Here is a 24,055-nt window from a genome sequence, read left to right on the forward strand (position 1 = left end):
TCTTTCTGTCTTCAGGCAAGACCGTCATCTTTCACTAAAACTAACCAAGTACTTTGAGATGCTTGGACATCACTATGAAAGTGTTATTAATGCTCTAGTTGCCAAGAGTGGACGTTAGGGAAGATGAACTATTTTGACAGTGAATGTTTGCAGCATCCTAAATGCATTTGCTACTGCAAATAATAATGTTAATGCCAACAAGGGTAGCTGTACATAAAGGTAATTGTAACAAGACTTTGTTAATATTTTGGTATTAAAATTCATATTCAAAGTACATTAAGTATTAAAAGCGTTCCCCTTACAAACCCATATTAACTTGACAAACTTTGCATTGAAAGCTCATTTACTTACAGACTGAAGGATCAGGCACCATACGCTGTCAGTCTTGAATGTGTCTTCGGCTAAGCAATTACATGACGCAAACCAGTTCATACACAGTGTAAATATTCACCCGAGCAGTAATAGAGAGGATTACTCACTCATCAAGTTGATCTAACTAGGGCTGATAGTGGTTTTGGCTGGCTCTTTCCTCCCCATCACCCCACATGACTCACTGCTGCCTAACATACAGCTGGAGGCCTTTCAGCTCTGGTGAACAGTGATTGTGATTTAAGGACATACAGAACAAAATGCTTGACTAAAATCCACAGATTTTAAAGCATTTTGAATCTACATCCACTTCAGTTTGATGACGGGATTAACCAGCAGTTTTTGCATATACGGAAACTGAAAAAAGAGGACAGCATTCTTTAACACAGGCAGGCACATAAAACTTTTATCAGGCAGGTGATGACTTGAGAGGATCAGACAGCGGAGAGCATTTTTTGGACCTGGCATGATTTTAGTTATTGAAGGAGCTAGAATATTCTGATTCACTTTCACTAAACAAAAAGGACATCACACATTCTGCAATGCTATGGATGGATTATTTGGGACTTTTTTACTATTTCGCTATGACAGCTATCCATGTGTACCCGCTGCATTTTCCAAGATCTCTTGTATGGTTTAAGCAGCTCTGGATCCCTGTGTGGAGGCTCTGGGAAGCCCTTCTCGGCTCTCTGCCTGACTTGGAGTGTAGGTGGTTATCTGACTCTCCGTGTATTCACAGCCACTGCTCTCGCCTTATCAGCAGTCTGAAGCTTGCATGCTCAATCGCCTGATTTGTCAAGGGTGACTCCGAAAGATTCTGATAGGCACTCCACAAATCACCCAGTTGATCTAAAATATCGACCAGCCACAAAAAGTCATTACACACAATAATGGCGGGCAGGACCTTGAAGATGTGACTTAATTAGGTTTCAAATGGCTTCAAAAATGCCTTCAAATCTGCTCCCCTGGAGAGTAATGTGCTCTTGGATTTTTCTCCATGATTACAGGTGTAGAAAGTGAGGCACACTGTTAGTGACAACGCTGCTGCTGATCCTAACTATAGGTGATAGAAGCAGCACAGACAGCAGAGACGTACGGTCATACAAAATCACACCACTGCTGCTATTTAACATGCTCGTCTGCTTCAGCCTATATTCTCCTCACAAGTGATAATGACTGAGGCAGACAGAAGGCATATAGTGCGGCTGTAGCTGCAAAAATAGTTGTGTTGAAGCAAATGACGTGTTTTCCCAATGAAATTTGGAAAATAATTGAATGCAAATGGTCCGGCAGGCCTTGATAGAGCTACGTGCACTGGCAGTATTCAAATGAGTGATTTGAGTGCTCAGGCTTTCATTGTTTCTTTTAGTCCCTCAGAACATTACTGCTGAGACAAAAATAATTCTTCATTAACCTCCAACCTAGAACTTCACATTCATCAAAACACAGTATGGCTTTCACAATGAATAAATGTGACAGTGTCTAAGTACTTTCTTTTCTTACACACAGTGCTGTTCTGTTTCTCTTTCCAGAAAACCAAGATCTCCACGTATGATAAGATGTGGGAGTTCATGAGCAGTCGAAGGCACTCAGTGATGGTGAAGAACATTGACGAAGGCATTCACCGTGTGCTCACCTCAGACTACGCATTCCTCATGGAGTCCACCACTATTGAGTTTGTCACCCAGCGCAACTGCAACCTCACCCAGATTGGAGGGCTCATTGACTCCAAAGCCTACGGGGTTGGCACCCCAATGGGTATGTATGCTACCATTATAACACACAATGCTTTGCTATGGCAAAACATAGGCTCTTAGGCCGGTAACATACACAGGGCTGGGTATCGTACAATACCAGTGGGGCTGACCCCCTGAAAGTTAGAGACTCTTCAGTCCACTTCAAGTCAAGCAGTCATTTTTCATCAGTCAGGTGCAGTGTACTTCCTGGGATATTTCATTCCCCAGATTTAGCTGAGTAATTGCTCCTTGCTTTCACGCTGCTCTTTGGTTTAGACAGCTGCAGACACAGAGGCAGCTGCCCAGAGGAAGAGAGGCTTTGCTTGATCAGATTTTACGATAATGTTGTCTTCTGCCTTGTGCTTAGAAGTGGTGAATTTACAGCTCACAGCAACTAAATAAGATACAGTCTCTGACTTTTGTTTGGTATCTTGTGTTGGCAAAAAATGTTGATGTACATTTCCAATCTCTCTTTAGTGTAGTTAGCTAGCTTGTTTAGGCAAAAAATGTTGATGTACATTTCCAATCTCTCTTTAGTGTAGTTAGCTAGCTTGTTTACTATATGTTACTGTTACACTGAACATCCTGCTGAACCCCATTTAAACTCTCAAACTCTATACAGGAAAAAAATGATTCAACAGTCAACTGTTCGTATTGAAAAGCCAGATTTGATTTGATGGACCTAATTCTGAGTCAGGTATAGCCCTAGACATCAGTGCAAATACCGGTACCCTTAAAGTAATGCCCATATCAATAGACTACTTTATTTGATACCCATAATGTGAATGAAGTGGCGTGTAATATAGCCATATTTTCAAATGTTTCAGCACGCTGAAGTGCCAACTCTGTCAATACACAGTCCTTAACTTTGCCATACCACAGACTGCATGGGTTGTAGCTGCTGCTTCAGGGATGTAAGCTCCGCAGTTGCAACAGTTGTAGTTATTAATGGATCCACAATGGCGTTGGAGTGAGTTTGTTGGGACCGCTTAATGTCTCGGTATTGGATGTTAGCTGCTGCTGTTGTGTTATCTCATGCTAACTGGGCTGACTATTTGCCGGACAGTAACATGATGGCAGAGATAGAAAGTTGCTGATCCTGTCGGGAGATTAGATGGTCTGGGATCAGACCCCGCAACACATTCTCAATCCGATCTCATCTCATATTGACGTTTGGTTATGGACTTTCCACGTCAATATATGGCACGCAAGGTACCCTGGAAGCATTGGTTGGTAATGTTCTGGGACACTGTGTCAACTTCTGCTTGTTACATGTACTGTCTGTTTTCAAAATAACTTTTTACAGGAAATGTACAGTTTGCATACAGTCTCTTTCAAAATAAACACACTACGTCAGTACAACACCATGAATTGACAGTACACGAGTCCTTCGATTTAGGCAACAAAAGCAGGTGGTTGGGTTTAGGAAAACAGAACAGGTTTTTGGCTGAAAGTCGGAGGTTGTTGGACTCATCCAAAATCAAATCATGCTAACATGAATGGATGGCTTTTTTGTGTCTGACGCCGAAAGTCACTGACCAAGCGGCGGTATTTGACAACTTTGCAGTGACACCGGGTTGGACCCTGGTGTAAGAAGAATGGAATGTTGGTATTGTTTGACTCGAGACACCCACAGTCTTGCCTCTTTCGCAGGTGCCAGCTGGTGCAGGATAAACCACATGAGTCAAAAACCAAACTGCAGTTCCAGCGCACACCAGGAAATTCAGGTTGACACTTATTTTATAACAGCATACATTAAAACTAAAAAAGGATCCAACTACGCGTTTCACATATCGCTCTGTCACATTTGCTCATTACGTTATTGTACTATTTGGTACTGTGTTATTTCAGTCAATACCTTAAAGGTATCAAGTGCCAATACCCAGCCCTAAACATACCCTACATATGCATTTATCTATGGGCTACACAGAGTAATTGCCCTGTAAAAAACAGAAATTCTTAACTTGTCAAACTGTTTGCTGTAGTTCTTAATGTTGCAATGATAGAAGCTGTAGCAGGCAACAAAAGCTGTCCTCTTTGAATGGCATCCTTTTGGTCGTTTGCAGCTGTCATGGTAGCCACATATAACCAGTGAGTTGCTGTATTGATGCCTTTTGGTGCACTCAGTGTGTACAGTCCAGTGAGTTTGCAATTTCTAAGCCACATGTTGTCATTTGTTTTTGCTTAATGTAGCCTAGTTATACATGTGCCAAGCTTCAAAGCATTAATGCACTAAATGCAACATCAGACACAACATTTGATAATTAAAGGGAGAGTAAAAATGTCCTTGATAGAAAAGCTCAATTTGTTCTACAAAAATATGTTTGTTTATTATGTTTTATTAGTAAAAACTTAGTTTGCACATATCTTAACATTTTTGCATGTTTAGCTGTTCTGCTGTGCAATGACAAAAAAACTGCCCAGGTAACACAAGCAGTTCCATGGAAATGTAGCAATTTCACAATGTCTCTATTTTTCCTACAATCACCAACAAATTACACAGTCTTTTCAGAACACCTCTCTGAAATTGTTAGGAAACTATTCCAAGATTACAGACCTGCAAAGTAAAGCATTACCAATGAGCCTGTTCTACCAAAGGTTTGTAAAATGCTAATGATGTTTTGGATTATGTGATGAAAGCATGGGTAGTGCTCTGATATTGCAGTGAAAGGTTAAGGTTTGGACGTCAGAGCTTGATCTGTTGGATTTAGTTTCTCAATCATGACAAAAAGTTTGGAAGTTATGGTTTCATTTTCGTCTTTAACCACAATGCAAGACATTATTTTTTTCCTCAACCAGGAGAAAATAATTGCATCGCACGTTTCACAAACCATGACTACATTGCATTTGCGTGGAGGGAGAGGGGATGGTGGATGACGTGCACCTTAGGGGAAATGACTGCCAAGCTGCAGACCACTGTTTTGAGACCAACAAACAACAAAACCAATTTATTTTTACTAAGATATCACTGCTTTTCCAGTGGGGATTGTGCCCTTCAATCATGTTTTTTAAGACAAAACATGATCTTTTCCTAATCATGACCAGGTGGGCTTTGTGCCTAAACGTGATCATGCGTCAACCACAGCTTTGTTTATTTTTCCGGCGGGGATTGTGCCCCCAACACCATGTGTTTTAAGCCAAAACATGATCTTTTCCTAATCATGACCAAGTGGGCTTTGTGCCTAAACCTGTTCACACGTCAATCACAGCTTTGTTGAAAAGTAAGTATGTCAAGTTTCTACATATCCCCTGTACAACAACGTACAAATTTTCCATGCCCATAGTTTGCAGAAATGTTTAATACCATCATTTATTCTGGCGGATGGGTTGCTACAACAGCTCAAAGGTAGAACAAAAATATGATCCTACCTTGATGAATATCATGTCTGTAGGCCATTAACATTTCTATAAAATGCTCAAAACTCTATTGCAAATTAGAAGCTGTGTAAACTGTATCCTGGTGCGTTTACGCTGCAGTACATCCCTCAGGGTAACCCATGTGGAGAAATACTTAGCGGGGAAAATCCTGGGGCTATCTCCAGCAGGCAGAAAAACAGTGTTACATAAATAGAGGGATGAATAGGGAGGGTGGCACATTACACGTTGTGTGTTTGGAGGTGCAACATTTGATTACGGGGCTCAGCGACAGATTGTCATAATCCTGTTATAAAGGCAGTGAGAAGAAAAACTCTGGTTATGTACCAACAGAATTGTAACTGGCAGACAACTTCACACGATGACCTCAGAAAAAAAATGCTCTTAATCATATTCACTCACAGAGAGGGGATTGGAAAACAGTTCCTACAGTGTTGCTGCCTCCTGCAAACAGGGCTTTTGAGCAGCATGCTGTTACAATGAATGCCAGTGTAATGAACCTAAAGCTTGAAAGCTCAGGCTAACTGTGTCCTGTTATTTTTATATATTTACTTTCCTGGAAAATACCAGAAGCACACTATCCACCTTATTTTTCACGGAAACACGGAGGCAAAACAGAACGCAGCCAGCTGCCGTTTTTTTGTGCGACACTTCCGGTCCAGCACTCTTACCACTGTGTAGCTAAATGGGAATCGCCTTGTTGTTTACCTTGCTGAGTTTAGCTATATATATGTATATATCACATTTTTCACGTCACTATATCACCGTTTAGACTAATCTGATGTTTGTGAAGTCTATAAACACAATGACTTAACAAACATTAGTATTTTCTCTGTGTGTAATTAATAACATGGTTATCGTAGATTAGCTGGGCTAACCGTTAGCTGTTAGCCGTTAGCCGTGTCTGTAATAACTCACTAAACTCACAAGGTGTCCCGTGAAAAAAATATTTTCTCCAGCGGATGTCTTAGTTACAACATGATTGAGCTAATTGGAGTAGTTTCATGTCGTATCCGACAACGGGAGGCTTTTAATGGATAGCGATGCTGATGTTAGCTTTGCTGCTAGTGTTAACGTTAGCTGTCCCTGTCAGCTGCAGCCACTGATGCTTTCTAGACATCATAATTTCCCAAAACTGAATAAATACCACACATAGCAACACAAAATTGCTTTGCTAGCTCAATCATGTTGTAACGGCTGGATAGTTGATGCGTATATGCTGATTCAGGTGCTATCAGAGCCGATCTGCGCATCACTATGGCTTAACGATCAACTCAGTCAATTAAAACAACCCGTCCTGTGTTAGGAGTGTATGTCGCTGACAGAAAGAAAGAAAGAAAAGGAAAAAAGGTAGAAAAGCATTGTACACCTCACATATTTATTTCTCACAGTTGCGCACACGTTTGGCTGGCATGCAGAAGCACCGTCTGTGTGTCTGTGTGTCGAGGGTGCGAGCCGCAGCTTCAGCTGCTCAGGTAGAGAGGCTGTGTAGCCCGGTGTGTTTTTTCGCTGATTTGGTTCTGCAGGTTCTCTGCTGGTACACTGGAGATGGGGATCAAGCAGTTTGTCTCACTCGGGATAGATTGTGCTTTTTTGGTTCATAGTTTATGATTGACGTGCGATTTATTCGCGTTTAGAGGGAATAAATTTCCGTTATAACGGAAACGTGGGCACAGTTATCTAACGTTATACAAAATACACAGACTAACTAACTAACTAACTAACTAACTAACTGATTGACTAACATAAACAACTGAAAATTGAAAAAAAATTAGCTTGCACCATTAGCTCCGGTAAGGGAAAGCATGAGGGAAAGCGGCTGACCGGAAGTCACGCACAAAAAAAACGGAAGTTGATCACTATTTACTTCCGTGTTTGAAAATAAGGTGGATAGGAAAAAAGATGACGCTAAAGTTAAACTAACAATCTCACTGACAATAAATGGTAGGTTTATTGATTTTTGAAACATTGTCCAACTGTTGTGAAATGATCTAAATTAGTTTGTGAATACATTTGAGGTGGGGAAAAGGCCTAGAGTTGTAGAATCGATCACATGACACAGTTCTAAAGATTCAAAAGGCAAGTCACATCCACATCAGATTGTTGTACCTGTGTAAATCTTTGAATACAGCTACACAATATGTAGTTACATTTTATTCAAAGGCTCGGTTACTTTCTAAAACAGCTGACCACTGCAGTTTTTAAAGGAATCGTGCGGTTCATTTGAAGTGGGGTTATTTATGGTACCTATCCAAAGTCAGTAGATTTCAGACCGTATGCCCCCAGTTGTAGAAGGAGTACCGACACAAAAGCTAAGTAATGTGCTGTTGTGGATGGCGGCAGCTGCAAAACACATTTTAGCAACTTAAAAAGAGTCTCAATGAAAGAAATCAGTAACAGTTTAAGTGTATGCTATATTTGAAATAATACCACTATTTTGCCATGCCACAGTCAAACGTTTCTGGCACTTGAGCCGTTAACAGCTTCAGTTCATACGTATTCAATCCACTGAGAAGAAAGAACAGTAATTTAAGCTTGCTGAACACCGTAGCTGCTGGTCTACTGCTGCCTCAGTCAGTTTTTCTTATTGTGTGACTTTGGTAAATACAAACTTACCCTTTAAATTGAGGTTTAGACTACACAACGTCATCCCAATTATAGCCTGACACAGCTGTAATACGGTGTTGGCTCAGATCATAAATGACAATGAGTGTCATACCTGATAATCCATCATTTTATCTTGTGTAGTGTGTCATAGTAGACGAAGCCAACGCTGCATTTGGGACACCTCACAAGGTCCCAACAGAAAGTCTAATATGTTTGATTTTCTTTTTGTCATCCACATGTTCTCCCATCACAGCCGTCAATTTGACCAGTAGAAACACAGAGCAATCTGCTGCCATAGACAACTGTACATCAACAACACCCCAGCCTTTTTGATATTTCCTCTAGGGACATTACCCTGACACAATAAAAATAGGAAGAAAGATGGTGTGAAACAGCAGAGGCACTTCAGCAACCTGCAGAGTACTGCCATTAGCATCAAGCTAGCAAAGAATGTTATTTCCTCATTATGGAGAAGGATATAAAGGAAAAAAAATCACAAATAGTAGCAGGGCCTTTACTGCAGAGGGTGCCAGCTTCATTTGAAACAGACTAGATTAGAAACAGGCCTATTTTTTAGATTTAATCAGGTCCCATTTGCCCTGTTAAAGTTACTACAACGTGCTGTCATTTTAAACTCAACACTTCCTAAAAAGCCCCTTATTATCTCAGTTGAGAGAATCTCTTTATTTTCTAATAAGGCTATTATTGTGTATTATTTGAAGGAACTTGTTGTGGAGGATTTGGTGACTTGCACAGTTTTCATGCAGTACTTCAAATGTAGCTCCTGACATCAAGTGGCACTTTTTATAGTGGTCCCAACAAACAATACTACTACTACTACTACTACTACTACTAATAATAATAATAATAATAATATTAATAATAGTATTACAAGAATAATGACATCATGCACATGAAAAATAACCAGCAATGGTTGGTTGTGGAGCAGCATGTAGTTTGTCATGTCTGCAAGCCAAGTCACTGCAAGATTGGACAACTCTATAATCTCTTAATCTGGATAAAAATGTTGTGTAGTCTGAACCCAGGATTAGACGGCGAAGTCAAATGATTACACAAACGAACTAACTGATGGAGGCAGCAGTAGACCAGCAGCTCCTGTATTCAGCGACGTTAAATCACCATTTTTTCTCAATGCAGTCTGGCTTTAAAGGGAAATTTCGGTTTATTTCAACCCGTCTCCTATCGTCCTAAATTTGTTTCAAGTGACTAGTGACATAGAAATAATAGTTAGCATGTTAGCCGTTAGCCTAGATACAGCCGTAGCGTCAGACCTGTTAAAAAGTAAGTGAACGGGCATCCCTTCAAGTGTAAAGTTAGTCCACTAAACAAGCTTTTTTTCCACAAAGACCGCCTCATATCGTTAGGATAAATGTCAGAGAACATATAGAAAACGACGTGTAAATGTTACCTTACCGGTGTGCTGCCATGTTTGTTTATCCCTCTAGCTCTGCTTTCCAAAACGCAGCCGAAATATCGCGAGAACAAGCAGCGATCTCATACCGTGCCTGAACAAGCAGCAAAAACTGGAAGGCAGAACCGGACAGTAGCCTGAACGGAGGAGGAGGAGGAGAGAGAGAGGCACAACAGATAACATTAGAGGACGAGAGGGGAGGAATGGCTGCCGCAAGGCTGCGTATCTCTGGAGATTGGTGGTGTACCTGTGAATGCTGTGCCCCAGTGCCCACAGAAGAGGAATGCCTCTGTTGCAAGGAATGGGAGCGGTTGCAGCCTTATTTTCAAGGTCTGGATGTGACCAAGGACGAGACACCTCCACCTGGAGTAACGTTAGTATCCAGCTGGGTTTTATCTAGAGCTGGCGAGATATATTTCGGCTGCGCTTTGGAAAGCAGAGCTAGAGGGATAAACAAACATGGCAGCACACCGGTAAGGTAAGACAACACATTTACATGTCGCTTTCTATATGTTCTCTGACATTTATCCTAACGATATGAGGCGGTCTTTGTGGAAAAAAAGCTTGTTTAGTGGACTAACTTTGCACTTGAAGGGATGCCCGTTCACTTACGTTTTAACAGGTCTCACGCTACGGCTGTATCTAGGCTAAGGCTAACATGCTAACTATTATCTGTATGTCACTAGTCACTTGAAACAAATTTAGGACGATAGGAGACGGGTTGAAATAAACCGAAATTTCCCTTTAAAGAGAGCAATTTAGTGGCTTCCGTTCTCCATTTAAAAATCAGTAAAACTGTTAAAATATTCTATAGCATACACTCTAATTTTTTGTGAAGGACTTTTCTTTTTCTTTTTTTGTTGCTGCCCCCATCCACACCAGTACATTTTTTAGCTTCGATAGTGGTACTCCTGCCTACTTTATCACTGACTATGGATAAGTACCTTGTACAACCCCATTCAAAAGTTCTGAACTATTCTATTAGCATGACACAAACAGGGAATAGTACATTTGTTGGAGACTATTTTTAACAGCAGATTAATACACTATTTGGGGCAGCAAGATGGTGTATGTGTGATCAAGCCAAAATAAACTATAGTGTGTGTTCATGGTAATGACGTCACAATGATGTCACCCAGTGCAACAGTGTGGCTTACTGACATGATTTCAGTAGTTTCTGGACAACAGTGGAGCTCTAAGGCACAGAGGAAGAACATATATCAGGCTTTTATACGCATAATACTTGTTAATAATACTTGTACTTGGGGCACCCTTTACTGTATCTATGTGATGCACAACTGAAACACATAACACATGGTTGGAGTTGTGAAATGGTTGCGGTTAGGTTTAGGCAACAAGCCGAACATACATACATCACATGACTGATGTCAGTGTATGTACGACTGTATGTATATTACATACCCTTATGTTAAAACAACATTGACTTTTTTTTTTTTTTTCTGGGTATGAAGGCGTAGAGAGCAGACGTGTGGTACTGACCTTTGCTCATTAGCCTGCTAGAAATAGACTTTTTTCGATACTTAACTGGAATTTTTTGATACTTCCTGACTTTTACAAGAAGGAACACTGAAAACCGAATAATGCCACCGAAAAAGACTGAGGCTACAACAACAAAGGACGACAAGAGTAAGCAACCATCGCCGCCCAAAGGTAGCTGCAGCTCCGACAGATCTGATGAGCCTCCATAACTGAGATGGAAAAAGGAATACAGAGGATTGAGAATATGATTGAGGGATGCTTATCTAAGCTTTCTGAAACTTTGGAGAAAGTTGTCAGAGACAACAAAGCCATTGGTCACAGAGTAAAGGGCATAGGGGACAAATAGCGCGTTTGATGACGCCCTGTCCGCCATGCAGCATGACCTGGATGGCTACAAAATTCGCAGATGACGAGCTAAGAGAGTTGCGAGAACAGTTGGACGACCAAGAGAACAGAGCCCGCAAAAACAATCTGAGGCTGGTCGGCTTTACAGAAGGAGCTGAAGGAGAAAACACATTGGCATTCATACAGGAATGGCTGCCCAAGATACTCGATTTAGAAGGGGAAACTTTCAAAGTTGAGCAGGCACACAGGTCACTGCTACAGCGCCCAGTAAGCGGCACCAGACCCTGTGCCATTGTGATATGGCTCATCTGATTCTCCAACACTGTCAAGATTATTGATGCCGCCTAGGCCAAAAATTTGTTACAAGGATGTTTCTGGGGTATGTCTACAGCCCTGTACAAAAAGAGGAAAGTCTTCGCTCCACTCAAAAAGAAACTTAAAGAAAAGAGCATCACTTTCAGGCTGCTACATCCAACCACCTTTACTGTGGACCTGGAGGGAGGGAGACGCACATTCACAACCCTGCAAGTTGTGGAGCAATCCAGTTTAAGCAGCTAATTGGAGATTACGGTTACTAACTAAAAATTCGGACATGTTTGTTGTGGCAAGTCAAAACACTCACTCAGAGAGTGAAAGTCTGGCTTTGAAATCTCATGTCTCGCGAGATTTGAGATGTTGCAGGAAGTTACCGCTGGAGTGACCTTACAAACGCGAGGAGTTACTCTGTTTGGAGTAGTCATAGCTGAATATTTACCCAATTTTGACCAACTGGATCTGGATGAGCCATTTGAATTTGATGACCGCCCATATTTATTTGAAGATGGAGTACACAGACGTACACGGATGCAGAGCTCATTGAAATTGAAGAGCGGATGAGGAGAGAGAGGGAGCAGCAACAAGCAAAGGAACATGCCCGAATCCAGCTAAAGGTAAAGACAGACGTTCATTTCTCCTTTCAGTTATGTTGTCAGATAATTATACTAACAATCCGAGCCTATCTGTGTGAAAAAAATGCACTTTTAGTGAATGTATTATAACATTGTTTGACGTTGTCTGAGTGTCCTATTATTTAATATAGTGCGCGCTCACAGGCTGCAGGCAGGTCAGCCCTAGCTTCGTACTGGAGAAATGTCAAATATTGAACATCCTATCGCTCATTCAGACAAAAGTAGATCGAAATGTATCCCTTCAGTCAAGGTCAAAGATGGTACCACTGTAGTCCATGATCCTAAACTCATAAACAATACTTTTTATCCGAATCTATACTCCTCACAGGGTGTAGATAATCATAAAATGAATGACTTCTTAGAGGGTCTTGCCATTCCGGGTATTGCAGCGGAGACACGGGACAATCTGAAGGCTGATATCACCAAGAAGGAAGTTGTAGATGCCATAGGGAAGCTTTCAGGAGGAAAATCGCCAGGGCCAGATGGGTTTCCGATGAACTTTTATAAAACTTTTGCATCAAGTTTGATAACACCATTAATGCATATGTTTAACCATGCAATTGAGATAAACCAGCTACCTAAAACTTTGGAACAGGCCCTGATTACAGTTCTGTTAAAGTCAGCCAAAGATCCAGAACTCTGTGGGTCCTATAGGCCCATTGCCCTCCTCTCATCAGAATACAAAGTTTTAACCAAGGTAATGGCCACTAGATTGCAGAATGTGATCCCTAGCCTTATAAATAAGGATCAGACCGGCTTCATCCAAAACCGCTTTTCCTACAACAATATTCAAAGATTTCTCAACATAATTCATTGTGCCAAGAAAATTGAGTCCCGTGTAGTTGCTCTTTCACTTGATGCTGAAAAGGCGTTTTACCACTTAGAATGGCCCTTTCTGTTTGCAGTTCAAAGGAAAATGAATTTTGGTCCAAACTTGATACAATTGATACAGGTACTATATCTAAACCCATCAGCTATGATTCAAACAAATGCTAATATTTCTTCTCTTTTCCCCTTATATCGTGTTACATGCCAGGGTTGTCCTCTGTCTCCACTTCTCTTTTCACTGGCAGTTGAACCTCTTGCAACTGCAATAAGAGCACACCCTGCAATAAGAGGCATAATGACTGGACAGGAAAAGCAAGTAATTTCATTGTATGCTGATGACATCATGTTGTACTTGACTGATGTGGGGCCGTTGCTCCCTTCCCTTTGCACTTTACTAGATGATTATAACTGCATCTCCAGGTACAAAATATACATGCATAAAAGTGTGATAATGCCTCTAAATTCAGCAGCCCAAGATTTATCAAGGGAAAAGATTCCCTTTCACTGAGACCCTTATAAGCTTTGTTATCTTGGTTTGCAAATACCCAACCAATTAGACCAAATTTTCTCCCTCAATTATGACCCCCTGTTTAAAGAGGTGGTAAGTTTGGAAAGGTGGACGTTGCTACCAATATCCTTAATCGGACGAATAAAACGTATAGAAAAGAATATTCTACCCAAAGTTCTCTATCTATTTCAAGCACTTCCAACACCATTCCCCAAAGTCTTTTTTAAAAGTTTCAATAGACAGGTCTCCAGATTCCTGTGGAATGACAAAGTTCCTAGAGTTAAGCTTAAAACTCTTTGTTGTTCGACTGAACAAGGAGGGCTGCTCAAGCCAAAGGTATATGGACATGGATTACAGACTTAGAACATACTACAGCATGGAAACAGATACAGCAGAGGCATTATCAAGAATTTCGTTTATTTACTCCTACTACTGTCAGAAAAATATAAAAAAAAAATATCCAATGATAAAACATACAGCTAAAATATGGCATGAGATTAGAATAAAGTTTCTCAGTGTCTAGAAAATATATAGATCAACCCCATTCCATTTTAATCCTGGTCTACATGAGGGATGGAATCACACAAGAATGGTACAATAGAGGTGTACATACATTTGGACATTTATATAAACACAATCATTTAAAATCCTTTCATCAGTTGAGATCCTCTTGGAACTCCAGGCGACACATTTTTTTAAGTATCTTCAGGTTAGAGATTATATTAGATTACAGCAGGGTGGGAAACTTATTCCACAAGAAGATTTCCAAATAGATATTATGTTGCAAAAAAACATAACTCTAAAGGTTTTTTCCTATGTCTGTAAGAAACTCATGGGTCTTATAGAAAGTAGAGTTCTCAATGTAAAGACTAAATGTTAAGTGGACATTGGCCAAACATTTGAGGACTCTGAGTGGAAGCAGATTTGCGATAGCTCTCAGTCATTCTCTTAGAACAGCCAGCACAGAATCTTACAGTTTACCCTAATACAGAGTTTACTTGACACCGCAATGTCTCCACAAGATTAGTAGTAGCTACTCAGAGTACTGACCAAGATGGAAGATGGAAGCAGGGACTCTTTTACTGGAGATCTATTTTGGTAACTATAAAAAGAATTGTGGGGGTGGAGATCCCAACCAACTCAAGACTGACATTACTGGGGGACATATCAGTTTTACTAGTCCATATGACAGGCAATATTCGCTTTGTCAGACTAGCCCTAATTGCATCTAACAAATGTATTGCCATCCCTAGAAAAATGAAGAGCCCCTCAGTGTGTCTCTGTGACTTAAAGAGCTCTCGTCATACCTACCCTCAGAGAAGATTATGTATAATCTCAGAAGAAAGCCATTACTCTTTGAGAAATGCTGGGGTACCTTTGAACAAGAAAACTCAATAAATATATTGTAGAAATAGGAAAAAAAAACAACATTGACTTTTGGTTTCACAAGGGACGCAGATAGATAAGTTACATAATGTTGCCTTAAAACAACATTGAGTTTTTGTTTCATACTGAACTCAAAGTACTGTTTGACCGATTTACCTACTTTTTCAGTCTTTATACTACATTAGTTGCTCTCAGCATCACATATTGCAGCAGATGGGTTTACACTGAAGTTAGCTGAAAGCCCAGTGCTCTGATAAAGACGCTAAAGAGTGCCTTAGCTAGCTATCGCTCACAGGGAAGCTTAAAAATGTCTGTATTTGATCACCTGGTAATGAGCATGGGCTTGATCATCCTAAAGTCAAGGTTTCACTGAAGAATTGTGGGTATCCTTGATTGTCTAGTGTACATATCCACTGTCTGACAGCTCTTCTGATGTTGCACTGTCTTTAGCATGACTGAAAATGTCAAAGCCAGGCCTTCATGTTTTCATAGCTGCACCATTCCATCAAGTGGAAATACTCTGCATGTGTCAAAAACTGAGCCTGACATATTTGGTACTCTGAGATCACCACTAGAATAAACATGAAAATGGTCACATTTATAGAAATTACCCATAATTGGCAACAACCAAATATCATCAGCATCTGCCTTCAGAACTCTGTCTACGTGGAGGGTAGATGCTATCCAGTAGCTGTATCCTCCTGACAAATCAGGGAAATGTCCTCTGGGACTGTGAGTGTTGGCAAGGTCATTCGGTGCTGTTTGTGTATGCTCTGCTGGTCAGCCACAGAAGGTAATTTGAGTGACTGTTTTGCTGTGTTTGAAAACAGTGGAGGTAGGCTATATTTGCTTTGGGTGATTGCATTTCCTGACTGATGTGCTCCTTTTGAAGGTTTGCTACAGTATGTGTGTGTGTGTGTGTGTGTGTGTGTGTGTGTGTGTGTGTGTGTGTGTGTGCGTGTGTGTGTGTGTGTGTGTGTGTGTGTGTGCGCGCAATTGCCTGTTTGCTTTTGAGTGTCTGCATGCATGCCTAGATGACTGTATGCATCTATTCATATTATACGTGTGTGTGTGCATGTGTGTATATCACAGAAAGAAAGAAAGAAAGAAAGGAGGCATGAGAGGGTGAGGGGAATGAAGGGGAAGTGATTGCTCGCCTGTGGCAGCTTGTGCACCACACAGATTGTCCGTACTGAAGAAAGGAGGGGTGTTAGCATCATTACTCCCTGGTGGCCCATTCACATGTAGTCAGAACAAGGTATTTAAATTGCTAATCCTTCCCTTTTAGTACCCTTTACCATATGCAGCCTGTATTCCCATGTAGCTAGGCCATTTAGCATATATCTCATTGACTTGAACAGAGAGTAGGTGTCGGCCTGCATTAGTACTTGGGCCCTGATAGAGCCACAACACTCAGTGCTCGGCCCCTTGGCAGCTCCCTCAGCTCTGTAATGGACAGACTTAGTTCACCTCCCAGCTGTTAGTCATAGCTCATTCTAATGGTGTGTTTACTATGTGAAACCTCTGCTGGGAACTTGTGTTGATTTAAACACATGAAGGGCTATTGTAGAGCAAAGATTGATCCTGTGTGTCAGGAGGAGTTCACTGGCTATTTTTAGTAGTTATTTTCTATGATTTTTTGTTTTGTTTAAGAACATTATAAAGATTTATGGATTACATTGTTTATACCCCTTTTCCACCAAAATTAGTGCCTGTAACAGGTTTTTTAAACACGGGTAAAGCTGCTGAAAATAGGCTATAAACATTGCGAGTAGACCAGAGCTGTGTACATGGCTTTGCAGCAGACGAGTATGCCTTTCTGTGTCTCACTCAGAAGTTGTCAAAACCCAGCCCTTGGTCAGTGACTTCCAGCATCAGACACTGACAAAAAAAAGCCATCCTTTCACGTCTGTATGATACGTGGCCTGTCGCTGTTTTTGTTCGATGTTGCCCAGCAGCATCAGGGGAAAATGCAGCAGGACAACAATGAAAGTTAAGGTGGCAAATATGGTCAAAGCAGGGTGGGTGGGAAAGGTGGTGGATGGGTCCAACAACCGCTGACCGGTGTTCACTTCCTATTTGAATGTAAAGCCAAATCCAGTTCTTTTTTCTTAACCCAACCATGTGCGTGTGTTGGCTAAACACAACCACGTGCATTTGTTGTTGAAGGAAAAAGATGTCAATTTGTGGTGTAGTACCAGCGTAGTGTGTTTAATTTGAAGTGTATTTTGAAAACAGACAATGCATTAACAGGCAAAAGTTGACACAGTGTCCCAGAACGTCAACAAATGACCAAATGTTGATATGTGATGAGGTCGGCGTGAGAATGGGTTTTTCTGTGGGTATTTTTGGTGTGTCTTGTTCAACATCAAGGACAGGCAGGAAAACAGGTTAGCAAACAGCAGAAAGCAGCATGGAGGCCTGTGAAAACTTTACTTCTTTACATATATATATATATATATATATATATATATCTTACTCATTCAGTCTCTCTTTCAAGCTCACTGCAGACTAATTTGGTTCAATGTTTGAGTGCTGCTTGGGCTGGTATTTTGTGGTGGCGTGTCATCAAATCTTGCCAGTTAGTGATCTAAAATTAAAACGTTCATCTGTTGTTGCGTTTACATTGCTACCGATCTGAAACGAAGCTGATAAATGCCCATGATTATTGCAGTCATTTGACCCAGATGTGAATGCCAATTGTAACCTTTTCCATTACATTAAAAAGCCAGATGTTAGCAGGTGTTAGCTATTTTTTTGTGCAGTGGAAAAAGGACTTTAAAAGCATGAAACGCCCCTTACGTTGTAACAGACCGTTCCTAAGTTCTGACCCCCATAGTTACTGTTTCGAAGTTGGACAAGCTTGACCAAAAGAAACATAGTGATGCAGGTTCCACTTAGCCGGGTGCCATAGTGTTTATTAGATGTAGCTCAAAGAAACCAACACCAATGACTACAGTATATGATGAAAAGATATATTTATCATGTTAACTTTTATGAATAAAAATTTAGGCTTGTGGTAGCAAGGAAAAAGAGAGAGGTAGAGAACGAGAATGACAAGACCATAGGTCAACATTGCTTCAGCACTGGTGGGTATGTTCCCCCTTTTCCCCTTTGGAGATAAGCAAAGTAGGCTACTTTATGTACTTATTACTGAACACAGACCATGGTGCTGACTTAATGTTACTCTCTCTATACCGTAGGAAGTTACATCAGTTACTTTAGTGCAGCACGTAGTGTTACAGAGAAAATATAAACAAAGAAATGTTGGTCTTGTTCTGGCTAGTATAATAATTTATGCATTCATTCATTTTCCATAACCGCTTATCTTGTTGGGGGTCGCGGGGGGGCTGGAGCCTATCCCAGCTGACAATGGGCAAGAGGCAGGGTATACCATCGACAGGTTGCCAGACTATCACAGGGCTAAATGACAATTTATATCATTTTAAGATTATGTCAGCAAATAACCTATCTGTCCTTTTCCTTATCGTTATCAAAAATAAGGAGCAAAGGTGACTGACTTTATTGATCTGACATCAGGCTTCTCCTCTTGATGTAGCAATACATCAGCTAGCTAAGGTAGTGATCACGTTAAGATCATGTAGCTAACTTAAGGTGTTACTATATACACTGTAATGTGTCCATGAAGATTGTGACAGTCCCCCAGCCACATATTTTATAGACGACCCTGGCACATAACGTATCTAAGTTTAATAGGAAGAGGGTAAGTTGACTGTCTCTTCGGTTCCATGTTTGCTCACCAGGTTGTGATTTAGAGAGTCACTGCCAGCGGCTTTTTATGCACCGCATGTGGGTGTTTTGTAGCTACCCGTTGCTGGGAGTGTGCCCCCAAAACTGAGTATTTTAAGCCCAAACATAATCTTTCCATATTCAAATAAACACAAGAAGTTTTTGTGCTTAAACCTAACCTGTTTTAACCACAACATATCCACTTCATAATAACCTGTAAATGTAACATTTTCCTGGTTTACAGAAATGTTCAATGCCATTTTTTTCTAGTGAGAGGTTGAATCTGCTCTAAGTATGGTCCCCAGATGATGATTTATGTACAAGAGCTCAGTGAATTTCTTTCAAAATTGATGAAAAATTTAGAAAAATCAAATAAAAAGGAGAAGCAGTATTGCAAAACTGAAAAATGTATCTATCCATTTATTTATTCACTTTGACACTTTCTGCATCATATTTTTATATAGATATCAGAAAGTCTTTATTGGGGGAAATAAGGGTTAGTTATCTGTATCATCATATTGTGGTATGAAAATGAGAAAGTGGAATCAAGCCATCCCTTATTATAACTAAACAAAAACTGTTAAAATAAAAATAAATTCCCTTTTAATCAGGGCAATTTCAATCTCTCGCATCTGCCCTTGCAACAGTAGCGTTTGTCTGCTGGGATCCAGGCAGGTGAGTGTCTGCCCTCCACAGCCTCAGTGTGAAGTTAAGATTACTTTTGTTCTTTCTGTCATTTTAGGCGTGTGTTTTTTGCAGTTTTTACTGTACTGGATGCTCTGTAGTGGAGAGAGATTTGTCCCATAGCTCAAACACTGTGTTTAAATGCGTTCTTACCAACTTTGGTTGTTTTCTTGTCGTCATTTTCTGTGTTTATGTGTTTTTTGAGACATAAACCGAAATGCGTTTTTCTGTGTGTAGTTCTAATAGGTCATTAAATGCACTCACTGCCTGTACTACCATCACAGCTTATATTTGCCCATTTTGTACAGGCAGCTTGTGCAGCCAGTCTCCTCTTCTGCCCTGACTGTAGTCTCAGGAGGCTCTGCATTATTCATCATCCTTCTTTTCTCTTTGTCTCTCTCCCTGATGAGTATCAATCTTCATTTAGCTTCATTAGGCTGCATTAATCAAACAGGGAAAGGGGGAAGTGTCTGCACTGCTTGTCAGCAGGCTGCTGTCCTTCCAGTTGTCTGTGTGGCTGCCCGCCGGGCTGTTCAGCTTCTCCTCATAAACAGGAAGGGGAAAATGCATTTCTGTGAGATAAAAGATCTCCAACGCAGTGACCTGCAGCGACACACCCCACCTCAGCCTCCAACCCTCAACACCCCCCACCACTTTCACCACCTCCCGTGCACACTCTGGTATGTGTGTGATAGAGAAAGAAAGGATATTAGACAGAGAGCACACAGAATGAAGATGCAGCAGGGACATCAACTCTCTGCAGGGCCCTGCTTTTAAAAATATTTACCACAATTTAACTTTTACAATATATCACCTCTGTTTTTGGGGACAAAGGTCATCTGACTGATGACAGAGAGAGGAGAGACAAACTTAAGAGCTTATAGAGTTATTCACTATAAAGACTTTATTATTTATGACATAGGGTGCACAAAATAGGAAAAACTGAAAAGTCATTAGAGTTTTAGCTATGAAACCCCATAGTTTATATGGGTAAAGTCACACACTGAGCATTAGGAATATCGCACCAGTGAAGATGAGACAAGGTGGTGATGGTAGTGACGATCTGAAGAAGATTGGGCCTTTATCTTAAAATCTTAATGGATGTGACCCAGAGCAGATGATAAGCTCATTGGAAGGATCCAAGGTGAAACACACTCAGCTGATTCTAATGAAAACTCAGTTTGAGGCAGGAAAAGGAAGCATATGAAAAGTCACCTTTACTAAGCTCCCCTTCGATAGGATTTTATACGCAGATTTGGGTTCTGAATAGATTCCTGGGGATTTCCAAGTCATACATATTTATATTTTTTTAACTACTAAGTTATGCAAATTATTTATGAATGACATACCTGTACATCCAGTAGCTGCAGCACCTAAAAATGAAATAATTTACTGAAAATGTAAAAACACTTGAAAATGTAATAAAGTTTGCACTAACCCACTTAAAATGTAATAAATAAAGAAGGTAAGAAAATCTATATATAAAAATTAAACCAGTAACAACACAACAATTAAACAAGTAATAACTTGACCAATAATGTAATAAAATGTCCTGACCGATTTTCAAGGCTGGAGAATAACAGAAGACAAGTAACTAAATTACGTATTTAAAATACAAAATATGAGTAACTGCATTCTGTTACAATTACAGTCTAAATTATTGTTATTCTGAACACAGTTACTGTCTTTAAAAACAGAAGGGATTACTTTAACTGTTTTATTTGATTTACTGTGTCCTAACTGAATCGAGTGTCAGCTTAATGGTATTGTATTCCATGGGAATGTTGTTGGACACGGTGCTGGCATGTTAAGCTGAACTTTTGTTGCACACCCTGTTTCTGTTTTTTCTTTTTTTCTAAGAACAGCTTATTTGTGAAGTTGAAATGTGATGTTATCTATGCAACTCCTCCTATGCAACAAAAATTTGAATAAGGTGGCAGAAGGCTGGAGGGGGAGATCACCAGGGGGCTGAAAGTTACCGGTAAATGACCATCGCTAAGAACAACCTACTATTTTATATGTAATTTACAGCAAATATCACAATATAAAACTTTAGTTTTCTGTTTGATAAGTACAAATGTATAAAGATAGAAAGTGTTTGTCCATCTTTTAAGTGGTTACTTCTCCAGTCAGGCACACAGCTGACAGGAAGCCTACGTAGTTTGTTTACATAATGTAACAGAAGTGCATATTTAGGGGATTAGGTGTGAACAGAGAGGGATGGTCTCTTCCTGTTAGGACAAAGTGTGAAATTTATAGGAGGCATGCATTTCCCATAAACAGATTTTAAAGAATTGTGTGCACTGCACCTGCCATTTGACAGTGGCAGAGGAGACACATAGCCATGACAGTGGTGTGTTTTTTTTTGGCATTAAGAAATATAAGACCTGGACAAATGAGTTCAGCAAGATGGTTTTGAACGAATTTAGAATACGTTACTTAGTTTAAGAAAATTTAATGGAATATGTTACAAATGATAGAGCATGTATTCAGTAATCTATGTTTGAATAAGTTTAAAAAGTAACGTGCCTAACACTGCCGTATTGTAATAACATTTTTACTGATAATGTAGCCTATTTCCCTTCAGGTGGGTCTTTTTTTTTTCAAAACTGATTGTGTAAAAAAAATTATGGATATTGTAATAATATTTTAAAAAAATGCCTTTTTTCCCTTGAAAATGTAAAATGTGCAGGTCTTGTTAGCCTACTCAAAACACTAACATCTGACACTGATTTCATACTTGTACTTGTTCATACAATGTAACTCTAGGCTTTATATTGAGATTTACAGCAGATGGTACATTGTTATCAGGCAAGGGATGCATTAAACTAAAATCTCTATCAGCAGCAAATGAACGCACCCATACCCATGCTGACTGGTCCTTGTGCAGGGATTGTTCATTAGACCAAAGTGGATCTTTGATTCGCCACCATCAGAAGATGGCTAATGTTACACAAGTGAACAATGAAGGAACTTAAGTTGATTCAATCTGCATGATCTTGTAAAATTTCTGTATGGGCAGAGTGGAGTTTACCCAAATATAAGCCGAATAAATACCAATATTATTTTACGTAACAAAAAATGTATTTAAGCAGTTGAATCAAACTCCCTTAATAGCTCTGGCAGGATAACCACAAGGGGGAAGTGCATAGAGATGATTTTGGTTTTACTTTTCAAATGCATTTATTTGCTATTTACTAAAACTCCTTTCAATGAGAAATGAACCTGCTCATACCTATGCTGATTGGCTGTTGCAGTGGATTCATTGTCCATTAGACCAGAGTGGATCTTAGAGTGGACACCATCAGAAGATGGCAAAAGCAGCAGCAGATAGCTAACATTACAAAGGTGACCAATGAAGGAAAACAGTCGATTCAATCTCCATTAAAAATTCTTTTTCACCTGAGTCAACAGGAATTCTCATTGAATCCTTTGCCTCACCTGATATAATGACTTTTTTGCATGGCTACGGGGGAGTTTACACACCTAAATATAAACCTAATAAATACCAATAAATGTCTTTCAAATAAAACAAATACACAAATAAAAGACATTCAGACAGTACAATGAAACTCCTTTAATAGTTCCACAAGGATAGCAACTAGCAGGAAGTGCAAACAGAAGAGATTGGTTATACTGCTTAAATGTATTTCTTTACTATTCACTACTAACTAGAGATCTAGTAACAGCAACCCATCGGGTTGAGTCGGTTGAGTTGGGAGTGAGATTGTGTTGCACAGTGCTTTATATGGAATAAAAAAATGTGCCAGCACTCTAAACCAGCAGCCTGCTTGGTATGCACATGTGGCATTTGAAGGTGTGAAATGGTAATTCATAATACAAAATAAGTAATTAATGTGTATTAATTATCAAAACATACAGAATGTATTTTGAAAAGGTCTATATTTTAGTATATGTAGCTATAATGCCCCCTGCAATAATGGATAAAATAGAATGTTGAGAATAACTTATTTAAAAGTAATCAAGGAAGTGGAGAGTCAGGCTTCAGGGTATAAAGAACACACATTGATTTTCCCTTTCTCTTAAAAGAAAATACCTGCCGGCTCTGTTCAGACCTTTTATGGACAGGCTATTGGAGCAGCGAGCAGAAACCCAAGCTCATATCAAGCAACTTTTCAACCACATTTTGTACTTCACACAGCTGCTGCACATTTTGGGCTGTTTCCATGGCTTGTCTGAGCAGGAAAATAGCTTGTTTTGCCTGAAAATGCCAGCTACCAGATCATGTGAATCTGCATTCATTAGAAGGTATCAGTTCTGGGTAACTGAATAACAGCATTCAGTTGGATAGAAATCAAATGTGTCGTGGATACTGCCGAAAGTGAAGTCTTGCTTGTATTCCAAATTGTATCTGATAGGTTTTTCTTTTAAGGGAAGTGGTTATGGTAAAAAGAAACACAAATCAAGAGCGGCTTTCTAATACAATTTTAACATAGAATTTATAATGATTTACAGTCCCCAGAATATGATCATTTAAAATACTTACAAATATGTGTTAGCTGTTTTTGTAATTGTTCCAGGTCTTATCATGCAAAACAAATCTTTCTGTGTATTATAAAGGGAGCAG

General features: G+C 39.9%; 1 protein-coding gene across 2 annotated transcripts in view; it reads left to right on the forward strand.

Moving 5' to 3' along the window:
• The window catches only part of grik2 (glutamate receptor, ionotropic, kainate 2), a 444,385-nt gene that overhangs the window by 375,366 nt on the left and 44,964 nt on the right, over nt 1-24,055 (forward strand). For both annotated transcript variants that reach the window (XM_033640493.2, XM_033640492.2), the window contains exon 15: nt 1,902-2,127. In XM_033640493.2, the coding sequence (XP_033496384.1) occupies nt 1,902-2,127 (226 nt within the window). The remainder of the gene's footprint in view (nt 1-1,901; nt 2,128-24,055) is intronic.

This window comes from Epinephelus lanceolatus, chromosome 10 (genome assembly GCF_041903045.1).
Source record: "Epinephelus lanceolatus isolate andai-2023 chromosome 10, ASM4190304v1, whole genome shotgun sequence".
Lineage (NCBI taxonomy): Eukaryota > Metazoa > Chordata > Actinopteri > Perciformes > Serranidae > Epinephelus > Epinephelus lanceolatus.